Source organism: Oculina patagonica, chromosome 13 (assembly GCF_052425735.1).
Source record: "Oculina patagonica isolate OP01 chromosome 13, crgOcupat, whole genome shotgun sequence".
Taxonomy (NCBI): Eukaryota; Metazoa; Cnidaria; class Anthozoa; order Scleractinia; family Oculinidae; genus Oculina; species Oculina patagonica.
The window spans coordinates 14387750-14399963 of NC_135770.1; the positions used below are offsets into that span (position 1 = coordinate 14387750).

A 12214-nucleotide genomic window follows, 5' to 3' on the forward strand; every position below is an offset into this window, starting at 1 on the left:
CCCTAACGCTGTTGCAGTGGCTTTTACGGAAAGGATCATTTCTTAATTAACAAATACATAAGCTGAAATGAGCTCGAACTTTCACGTCTCACAGATCCTCAGTGCAACTTTCTACAACAACACCTGAGCAAAGTAAGCTTATACACTGCACCCGTTTGGTACCCCAGTTGCTTTTGCATTGGATTGCTTTTAACAAGTACGCTTAAAGTGACTGCGTGTTCAACTGCACAGGAACCATGCTTTCTTTAATTACCTACCATCGTGTAAAAATTAAGATAATGATAAAAAATTGCCAAATAACAATGACAACTCGACTTAAAAGGACAAATTCATTCTTCGCCATATTTGGGATCAAGAGAACTCTTGAGGAGGTCTGGGTACTATAAACACACATGGTTTGGTACAATATTGAAGTACCCCATTTTGGATTCCTCTTCTGTCGCAAAGGCATGTAACAAAATCTTCCCAGGGAAATGAGTCTTTTTCATGTTGGTTTTTCTCAACATAGTGGTGATGTTGGAGAAAAAGAAGTCGAAAAAGATAAAGTTGACAAAGGACAAACGGGCGAAAGCACTTCAGACATACGTGTTGCAGGGTCTAAAGAGAAGTATGAGGAAAAAAGAAAAATGCTTGGCCATGGATTTCATAAAGAGTGGAAGGAAGAATATAAGTCAATATAAGTCAAATATAAGTCAAACTGGAGATCATGTTTGTCAGTTGAAGTATTGGTCAGGACTGTCTCATGAAGAATTAGCAACTATGAAACTGTCATCCATTTTGGAAAGTGTAGTTTTGAGATGGAAAGTAAAATTTGAAGTCTACTTTCCAACGTGGAAAGTGGTATAAAAAGTTTGTGTCGAGCCCTGTGTTTTCCAGCATATTGCAGGTATGACTGACTGGGACAAAGGAACAGGATACATGTGCTTTGTCTTTTCTAGACTTCTATCAAGCCGTAAAAATCGTAACACAATCATAAAACAGAAAAAATCTAACTGAACGGCAAATAAACTACCATTTGGGTTAGAAGCCAACATTTGAATAATCACAACTTTGTCAGCATTTTGATGAATCTCGCCAGAAAGATATATTGATGATTGTCATGCCACTAATAATATTGAAATTGCCATGGCTGGGTAGGCTCAAATGCTATGCAGTGGAAAATCTGCCCCCTTGGTAAATGAAACCTTCCACTGAATAAAGGTGCACTCTGAACTCTTCCACAAGCCAAAGAACAGTCTTTACTTATATCAAACACCCTGTTAGTGCAATTAACTTTTGCTTTTGACATGACGTCTCATGTATGGCATCTGGTTGTGCAGCAAGGAATTAATTGTGGAGGCTATTAATCAAAACACTATTTAAAGGTATTTGTAAGCCTTTATACTCTGCAATGCAAATGCACAAGATGGAAAATAAATTCTAAATCATTACCTTTTCTTGTATATTGCCTGGTCCTGTTTGAAAAACCTTCCATGTAAACAACTGATTATCACTCAGTACGAACAGTTCCCTGGCAAAATATTACAAAAAAATATTATTATTGTTCTAGGTTAAGAAGGCTTAATGTAGTTTTTTTAGCCCAGGGTGGTTGTTTTGAACATGAAAATTATCTAGGAAGCCTTTGTTCGATTTTTGCTAAAATACACCATAATGATCAAATATGACCAAAGTTTAATTTTTCACTGGCCAATTAGTCACCAAGGCTACCATAGCAGCGACTGTCATTTCCTTTTGTTTTCAAACAGCATTGATTTTCTCGATCTATACATTGACTCTTGAAATTAATTTTTTGATATGTTAAAGTATAGTGGATTGACTACCTGTAGACAAAATGTTAGAAAAATCTGTAAGCGCGTTTTTTGACAATAGTTGCTATGGTAACCTTTGTGACTAGTAGTTTGGCAAAATCAAACATTGGCTTCCTTCCACCCTAGGGCTAAAAAACTACATCGAGCCTCCTTACAGCTTACAAAAGTGAATATTATTTTCCATTCTTTTAATTCCTTTCTTTATTTTCTGTTTCCCTTTGTTCCTTTCATTCCACCTTCTTTCCCTCCAGTTTCTGAGTCTAGCAAACTTCCATGTTTACACAAACTGGCAACATGGAACATTTTAAAAGCGATAAGCGACATCATTACAGCACTGAAATGCGACAGCAAAAACAACAGCGACATTTACCGCTGTTAGCTAGGCGACATGGGTTCTCAGAAACATGCGACATAGCGACACGGCTACCCCCTGTTGGAAGGCCTCTTAGATGCCAAATGAGAAATCGGTAACCAGTAACTGAAAATGTGAAATCAGTAACCGGTAACCAGTAACCAGATTACAACTGGTTAAAAATGTCCCCCTAAAAATAAAACAAATGGACAAACTGACCCTAAGTAATCAAATCCTAGCCTTCGAACAGGCTCCTGAGTGGGGTTTCCGCGAGTGAAGTGAGTGGAGTTACGCGAACGAAGCGAGCGGCATATGCGAGCAAAGCGAGCGGAAGAGCAGAGCCTGAGGGGGAGTACAGGGGTGCGGGAGCCTGTGGACAGTCCTTTGAAACCGCCGATTCATGATACCAGATTCTGGTATCATGATCTGATTGGTCAAACCACTAATTTTTGACAACTGAGCGATGAATATTAATAGATGCTGTCAACACAAAGTATTGCGCTACAAGTTTGCATACTCTTAACCTTGCCGCCGTGATCGATTATGATTTCCGATTCCTTCGATAACGTTTTCCGCGTCCATCAACAATAATATGGAGCTTTAGCAATAACGACGGCAACGTCGAGGGCAACACTTGGTGCAAGATAAATTTAAATTTTACTGGAGAATCTCGCTATTATCCAAATGTATTCAGTGTATCTATTGGTTTAGGAACAAGCTGGAGCTAAATATGTCAGAAAGCGTTCATCACCAAATAGAAATTCGAAAATTTAGCTGACGTCGTTCACTCTCTTTAAAATACGCAAAAATTTGGTCATTTGACATTGTTGTTTTCCAGAGAACGGCCAAGAAATGTACCAGGATATAAAACGCACATGCAGGGCTTTTATACTGCTCATAAACCTTTTGTTTGGTGACGTTTTCATTTCATCATTGTTCCAGGAGCCCACATGGGCGCCTAAACATTGATCTTCCACTCCCATCCTTTGACTTCAATTTCCTTGTAACCTTGTTTCATTGGCATAAAAAATCCCATTTAAAACAAAAACTTCTTCATTTTAAAAGGGAAACGCTAAAATTGTTCGCATTTAGCGTATCAAGTACGTAACGTGTCTTTGCAAAATTCAGCAACTTCGAAAACCATTCGTTTACAAGTATTTAGGACTGGGCCTAACTTCCAAATATGGAATAATGGTATTATGTTCTGGTTTACGTTCCGTTTGCTTCGTTGATGTTTCGAAGAAGTTTCGAAGTGGATCAAAGTGAATCTGAAGAAATATTTACGGATACGAAAGTAAAATCAATCTGTTTGCTACTGCAGTCATGAATCAGGTCTGAAATAATTTTAATCTGCAAAAGCTTGATATAAAAACCTTTCCGACAGGCTTAAACTTACGTAAAACAGCGTGCCAAATATCGTGATGTGTACAAACTTTTAACATGTAATTCTAGCTTAATCTATAAAGCATTGAACGCTTAACTCTAGTTGGAACATAAAATGTACATGCCTCTTTCTTTTCATGGGACATTTTATATCTGATGCCGCTTTTTCGTGGACTAAGGTTGTTATTTTCAACGAGCTGTTTCATGTTTTCGCGTTTGTAATGAGGAGCATTCTCGAGCATTGATCCGTGACTAGCAAATTTTTGTGCTGGAAACCTCAGTGCTTTTGCTTGCTCAGATGTTCAGTTTGAATAAAATGGATTGCTTTTGTTACTACATTAATTTTATAAACAACTTTTTTGATGAGTTAAGTAATTTGAAGTGTTTTCACAACTTAATTTTTCTGTTCTATTTTTGTCAACTGGTTATCATGTAACAAAGGAAAGATCATAACTTAATAAAGTGTTTACACAGGTGTTTTTGACTTCTTATTAGCTTTTTCTAAACCTAGGAAAAATTGACCTGCTTAATTATTGCTTCTTTTTTAACCTTGATTACAATTATTAGCCGTTGTTACAAAGAAAACTTTAAAGAGATTTTAAAAGAGCGGCGTTTCAAAAGGGTTTCTGACGGACTTTGCAAAGCGTTTTCAAAGGGTTTCCAAAGGGTTTCCAAAGGGTTTCAAAGTGTCTCCAAAGGGTTTCTAACAGGTTTCCAAAGGGTTTCAAAGTGTTTCCAAAGGGTTTCTAACAGGTTTCCAAAGGGTTTCAAAGTGTTTCCAAAGGGTTTCTAAGTGACCTCAAACCCCCCAAAAACGCTTTTGCTGATAAGCCGTGTTTTCCCATGGAGGGTCACAAATATTAATTGAACTGGATTTTCCTGCTTCATGTTCATTGATTTTCTATGTGAAAAAACTAATGAAAGTACGTGGAATGCACTCAGACTGGCACTGGCTTAACAAATGAATTAACCCTTCATGCTTTCAACTAAATGCATGTCAGTTTTCATTGTTGGTTTATTTCTCCTAGCCCAGCTAGGGATTTAACCCACAAAGGGGAGATATATATATATTGCTGATATTGATGACTTATCCAACTTTTTTCCTCTGGGTCTCTGAGGTTGCTGCAGAGTAAAAACAGTTTTATGGGGAGGCTTTGCCCAGGGTACCCTTACCCTTTCATCTACTGTTTCTGTAACCTCATTCCGAGGATCCTTTGAACGAGGTTACCATTTTTGTTACGTGAAAGCGACCCTAACCCTTTTAGAAACCATATACCCCCTCATGAAGATGACACCCCTTTCACATACGCACACATATAAGGTGAGGGTTTTGGCACAAATCGAGACAACTCGCTCGGCTCGCCCGGGCTCGCCTCGCTCCTTGTCTCGATTAGTGACCAAAACCCTCACCGTATATGTGTGTGCAAAAATCGCGAGCGGCACTCAAAATCTCTGCGGCTTGAGCGCTCACAAATCTCAAGCTGACTTGCTGTGCCAGAAATAATTCCTATTGAACAAATGCTTCCATTGGGTATATTTACCAAGATGACTGCTGCGAGTTATTCGCAAGAAGTTTTGCAAGCACTCTTGAGAGAAATACGCGAATTTCAAAGAAATTCACAATGGAACAATGACTTTTTATTGGTCCAATCCGATTTCAAGGAATGGCTACGCGTGTGGAAAATGGCCATACCAGAGGGTGACCAGGCCAGCAAAGACCTTTTTGTCTTTCAAAAGAAAACAAAATCAAAGTTTGTTGATTTGGTAAAGAATGAAATAAGAGATTTGAAAAGCGTAAAAGTAAGTTTTGAAATAAAAATAATGTTCACAAAAGAAAATTTTGAGACTGGTTTAATACAAGAGATGTTGCATTATTTTAAAGAAAAAGAACCGCACGTTTTTTTCGAACACAATAAAAATCGGATAAAAAAAGAGTTTGAAAGATTTATTGAAAGATCAAAGGGACAAATTGAGGCTTGGTCAGAGCGTGGCTCAGGGTGGGTTTTTGAAAGAATAACTGTTGCGTATGTAAATGTTGCACGCTATCAGCCATTGCGCGGAGGAACTTACTTACCTCTCCCAGCCAATTTAGCAAACAAGAAAGCAATCATTAACGTACAAAACACAGACAACGAATGCCTGAAGTGGGCTCTAAGAGCCGCTTTATTTCCACCAAGTGATGGAAATAACTTGCAAAGAACAAGCAAATATCCTGTTAACGACGGAATTAACTATGAAGGCATCGATTTCCCAACACCTGTAAAACAGATTGACAAGCTTGAGGCGCAAAACAGCAAACTCGCAATAAATGTCTTTGGCTGGAAAGACAATCGTGTGATTGTGCACAGAATAAGCAAAAAAGAAAAAACCATTTCTCGTATTTGCCTTATTTTGATTGAGTCAGGCGAAATTCAGCACTACTGTTTTGTAAAACGCGTGCAACCTGAAAATGTGAATAAAACCAAAAACGGACCAAATACCAGTTGTATTTCACAACCTGAGGGGCTATGATGCACACCATTTAATGCAAGCGATGTCGAAGCTGTCGCAAGCGACACAGAAAGAGGTGAAATGCGTCGCCAACAACATGGAGAAATACATTACATTTTCATTTGGTGGTCTGCGTTTTATTGACAGCTTAAACTTTCTTCAAGGAAGCCTTGATTCACTTGTAAGTGCGGCACCAAAGGAATCATTAAAAATAACGAAATCTCTTTCTTCACAAAATTTTGAACTTCTTTTCAAAAAGAGGATCTATCCGTACGAGTACATGGACTCATGGGATAGATTTAGCGAAACAAGTTTGCCTGAAAAAGAAAAGTTTTACAGCAAACTTAACGATGATCATATAACAGACGAAGAGTACGATCACGCAAAGAGGGTATGGGAAGCTTTTGGTTGCAAAACGCTGGGCGACTACCACGACCTGTACGTTCAAACAGACGTCGCTTTGTTGGCAGACGTTTTCGAAAATTTTCGAAAAATCTGCCTTGAGCAGTACGGGTTAGATCCTGCGAATTATTTTACGTCACCTGGCCTTTCTTGGGATGCACTCTTGAAAAAGACAGGAGTCGAGCTGGAGCTGCTTACAGAGGTTGACATGCACCTTTTTATCGAAAGAGGACTGCGTGGAGGGATTTCGATGGTAAGCAAGAGATACGCAAAGGCTAATAATCCATATGTTGAAGGCTTCGATCCGAGCAAGCCAAAAAAATACATTATGTACCTCGATGCAAACAACCTTTACAGGTGGGCAATGAGCAAGCCACTGCCAAAAAGTGGTTTTAGATGGAAAAAGTTATGCCGACTGAAAAAGAAATAATGAGTAAAAAGGAGTTTGCAAAAACCGGCTGGATTTTGGAGGTAGACCTCGAATACCCTGCAGAACTGCATGAAGAGCACAACAGCTACCCATTAGCACCTGAGAAAAAGAAAATAAATAAGGACTTGTTTTCACCTTACCAAAAGGAATTGATAAAAAACCTCGATCTGGGCCCACCAGACAGCGAAAAGCTTGTTTTAACTCTTGAAGACAAAACTAATTATGTTGTGCATTATCGAAACTTGCAGTTTTATTTGAAACAGGGAATGAAACTCAAAAAAGTGCACAGGGTTTTGGAGTTCGAACAGGAATGTTGGATGGAGCCGTACATAAAGATGAACACAGAATTCAGGAAAAAAGCGAAAAACGACTTTGAAAAAAACTTTTACAAGCTAATGAATAACTCAGTTTTCGGAAAAACAATGGAAAACCTGCGTAACCGTGTTGACATAAAAATAGCGCGAAGCGACGAAACGAACAAAATAAGAAAACTGGTTGCCAGTCCATTCTACTCAAGACACGTTCTGTTTTCAAACGATCTGGTCAGAATAGACATTCGGAAAAGCAGACTTTTTCTCAATAAACCTGTCTACACAGGTATGACTATCCTTGACGTAAGCAAGATTTTGATGTATGACTTCTTTTACAAGGAAATGAAAATGGAGTACGGGCAGCGCTGCGAGCTTTTGTATACAGACACTGACAGCCTTCTTCTGGAGATTGATACAGAGGATATTTACGAAGATATTTATCAAAACAAAACTTTGTATGATACAAGTGATTACCCAAAAGAGAATATACTTCATAGTGAAGAAAACAAAAAGGTCTTGGGAAAAATGAAAGAGGAATGCGCGGGAACTCCCATATCAGAGTGTGTTTGTCTCAGACCCAAAATGTACTCTATCATTTACGGCACGCAAACTGCAGACCAAAAAAAAATCAAAAAAGCGAAGGGTGTAAAAAAGAGCGTTGTCAAGAAGCAAATAATGCATGAACAGTATAAGGAAACGCTTTTTGGCACTAAGCAGTTATGGCATGGAATGAACATACTTAGAAGCGAGGGTCATGAGATTTACGGAATGCATCTCAACAAGGTCTCGCTGTCGCCTTTTGACTCAAAGCGATTGATAGCGGATGATGGGATAAATACAAATGCTTAAGGGTATAAAATTTGCGAAACAAAGCCCACATACATGTAAACAGAACGATTATAGCTTTTCTGGTGGTAACTGTGTATTTGGAGGAATAACAAGCAATTCTTCACGCACGAAGCCGCGCTTGGGGCCATAGTGCAAGTAATAAAGCACCGGCTGATCAGGTTTAGTAACAGACCTTTCAATGCTGTAGACTTTTAATGACCAAATCGGATCTGTAGCCCTTTTTACGCCGCCTTCCAGCTCGCCAGGTTGGTAGAGATAGCGCACATTAATGAGAGAGGGGAGTTTTTTTTCTTTCTTGCCAACAGGCCTTGTATATTTTGAGGATGGTTTGGACGAAACAGCCTTTTCTTTGATTGCGGCAGCAGGTTTTTTTCCAGCAAGACTGGTAACTTCGTTGTTCAGAGCGGCAACAACTTCGGGTAGCCTTTTTACCCACGCTGTCGACCGCTGGCCAGATGGCAGGTTCAACTCGACACCGTACTGATAACCAAACAGGCGTTCTGCCAGTGTTTGATTAAAACGTTCAACAATAGCTTGATCTCTGTGAATGTTAACACGCCCGCACCTAATATAAGTTTTGTGATTTTCCATTTCTTTGGTAACAGCATTACATCTTCGCGCCGGTTTAAATGTGTCTTTCTGAAATGGGCAATACCGCTGGAAATTGTAGCCTGAAGGCTCCATTTATTCCTTTGGGTATAAGTTTCGGCAGCCACCGAAAACGTGTCGCACAACTTCGGTTTTATTCGTTTCTAAAAAGGTGAGATATTTTGGAAGAAGCCGCCCAAGTGACTTCAAAAGACGGAACAATAGAGCAATTAAGCTACCTTGAGCGAATGGAGTTGTGAACGTATCCTTTTGTTCTTAACTTGTCATTGAACTTCTAGCCTGCGTAGCTGGCGGTATTTTTGGGTTATAAAGCACGTACAAGCAAGCGGCAAAGCCGCGACAACGAGCGGCGCAGCCGCGAGTGGCTTGGGGAGGAGGAGTTGAAATACCGCCTGCCTGGATGGGCTGCTTTTTTGAGAAGCCCGTACGCTGGCGTACGGACCATTCTGATTGGATCAGAATGCTTAGCTTGTCAATCAAATGTTTTGGTAATCTCCCTAGGGAGCGCTCCAAAAGAACGGCGGCAGTTCTTTGCCGCGAACAAAGCAAATCAAGCATATCAAACATGGCACATCAAGCTTTATCGTGGGCCTTATCGAGTTTGAATATGTTAAGCGAAGATGGAGAAATTGTTTGAAGCAAGAGCAACGAGCGGCCGCAAACGATTTGTTTCGTGAAAGAGTTGTGATGGCCATTTTGCTAACCGCATTGCAGTTGATTTAATTTAGTGCGACTCCTGGTGCGACTCAGATTAAAGTTTAAGCGAAATTTTGGCATTACGCTTTGGTCTTATTGTATTGTCAAGAATATCTATGACATACCTTTGCTCGTTTTGACAATTTGGAAGCAGTATTCAACAAGATAAACTGTTTGTTTTTTCCTAAATTTGACCAGATTGGAAGCGGTTATTTTAGCCGAACTTGTTGCGTGACATAGCTTTGAAAAGCACATTTCCTTCCGATATACTGGAGCGCTCTTGTCTAAGCCTAGTTAGTTTCGAATGATGAACTATTTTGTTCGCTGGATTTTGTCGAATGAAGAGTCCGATTTGTAGATCTTTGTCGACTGCCGGTATGAAACGGAGTTTTCCGTGGACGTGACTGTCAAAATAGATCGCCTGGATTATTCAAAGCCACAGAACCTGTCAACAGGTTGTCAAAATACAAATAAGGGGCGGAAGCCAAAAAAGCAGCCCATCCGGGCAGGCGGTAATTCAACTCCTCCTCCCCAAGCCACTCGCGGCTGCGCCGCTCGTTGTCGCGGCTTCGCCGCTTGCTTGTACGCGCTTTATAACCCAAAAATACCGCCAGCTACGCAGGCTATTGAACTTCCGATAACCACGACAGACATTTTGCCGATTTAAGTCTTTCGCGATGTATTTTTCGCTTTTATATTTATTAAAAAATAAAGAGCTTCTTGAGAGCTTTAAAAAGAGACCTTGAACGAGCTATTTTGATCGTTGTAGGCGATTTTAGTTTTGTTTTCGCCGAGCGCGTAGCGGCGGCTCATTCACACAGAGTTAATTATGCGTATCCAAATTCTGACACATGTTGATAATTGCTTATGCCCAGACAGCTCCCAAATCGCGTTTTATAGATTTAAAATTTTAGTTCTGCATGTTGCTGGTGTTTTATCCGAAGCGTTTTAAGTGCAAATAAAAGAGATTGTAATCGAGGACAATTCTCTATATCTAAGCTGAGTGATCACTTTCAGTTTTTGAAACCCGATCCCGTGTCGTCTATGAAGTATGTATCCCGCACGGCCGCAGAATAAAAAAACAAACGATGGACTTGATTTGATTTTTTTGTTTTTCTGCACAAAAATGCAGGTAAAACATTAATTTATAATTTTGTGAACACAGAAAACTCTTTAAACGTTATCTACGCGTTTAATTTTCCTAGCCTTCGGTGAGAATGGGTAATGTGAAACCGTGCTACACGCGCGCCAAGTTTTAATATTTTTCGCCGACAATTGTAAAGCTTGCTAAATATAATATTCGCTTAACTTTATTGTGTGTCACGCCAAACTTTTGATTAACGTTAAACAATTATTTAGTAATTGAAAAGAAACGCATTTGTTCAGTTTCGATTCGAGTGTGCTTAAATAAACAATGTCACTCGTCTAAATGTCACTATAGTCACGCAAAAACCACGGCCGATCGAATAAAATATCCCAAACAACAAAGGCAAGTGTACAGTGATTTTAAAAAGAGTTCTGTTTTATTTCTATGTGGTTTTCCTTTTTACAAAATTCCTCGCTTTGTTCGCATCGTAAATATTTTCATTCGGTAAAAAGAAAATTTTCTTTACTTTGTTTAGTACGCGAACTTGCTTTGTTTATCTTTGCGCGCGTCCACTCGCTCTTAAAACTTTTGCAGTTTTTAAGTAAATGCATGAATTTCAGTTCTAGCATTGAAAGTGATACAAAATAAATCAGTCAAGCAGATTCCCAGGAGATTTTATTCAGTCTGGTAACAAAAGAAATACATCTCACCTACATCAAAGACGTTGCGCTTTTCACGATCTTCGGAGGCATACCGGCTTGTTGGCAAATACATCGGAATGAATAAGCAATGAGTTAAAACAATAGCTTGAATATATGAATGCTTAATAACCTCAAAATTTGAGGTACACATTTAAACCGGCGCGGAGACGTAATGAGCTCCCATAAATTCGCGCCCGGGGTCAACTTGCAGCATCTGTGGCCATTTTAGTGCACTTCGCCTGTAAATTGTCTGAAAACCTTTTGCAACCTCAGTTGAATCTTTAGAGGTCAAAGGCTCGGCCTCTTTGTAACGGCTGGCAACGTCGACAACAGTCAGCGCGTATTTGTAAACTTTTCGCCCTCGTGGCAGTTTGTCGTGTGGCAGAAAAAGAAGGTCCGCCTGGTGGACCGCGTTAGGAGAAGAAACATCGAATTTTGGGCGAGGAACGTATCGTGGTGCCGGAAGGTAGATCTGCCAAAGGACCTGCTTAACTAGCCACTTTTTAGCAGCATCTTCGGAAACCTTGGCGGCCTCGGCTAATTTTTTTATCGCGGCAATTCCTTTCCAATAGCCCTGGGGGCTGTAGTAGACTTTCGAGATCTTTGCATCCATGCGTATACAAGAAAAAAGAAAAGTTTAAAGAAACCGGAAGGCAGCGTACCCAAAGGCAAGCGCGCCAGCGCCAACAAACATCAGTTCACCTTGTTTCTGCTGCTCGCTTGGCTGATAAAAATCAGAAAACTTTGGCTATTTTGGAGGAATCATTTGCTTGTCAGGATGTGCCTGGTTGTAGAGTTTGAAAGCGTAGTCAGTGTTCGTGAAGTTCTGTTTGGCCTGCTCTTTTATTTCCGCGCTGGTTTGTATCCAGTCGAAGAGCTTGGTGCGGTCGCTAGAGTATTTTGCATAAGCCGCCTGGTAAGCCTCGAGAGCTTTGTCGTGTCTTTCTTTTTCTTTCAAAGCGGCGTCATATCCCCACCCAAAGCTCGAGCAAGGTAGTTGCCGCCAATGAAAACAGCAGCGTTCAAGATAGCTCCGCCAGCCATAATCGCGATGCTTGCCATAGTAGAACTTTGTTATTATATTATGCTAATTTTT

General features: G+C 40.0%; 1 protein-coding gene across 3 annotated transcripts in view; it reads right to left on the reverse strand.

The window, feature by feature from the left end:
- LOC144637238 (nuclear pore complex protein Nup133-like) overlaps window positions 1-12214 on the reverse strand; it is a 241123-nt gene that overhangs the window by 170751 nt on the left and 58158 nt on the right. For all 3 annotated transcript variants that reach the window (XM_078496367.1, XM_078496368.1, XM_078496369.1), the window contains exon 8: window positions 1432-1510. In XM_078496367.1, the coding sequence (XP_078352493.1) occupies window positions 1432-1510 (79 nt within the window). The remainder of the gene's footprint in view (window positions 1-1431; window positions 1511-12214) is intronic.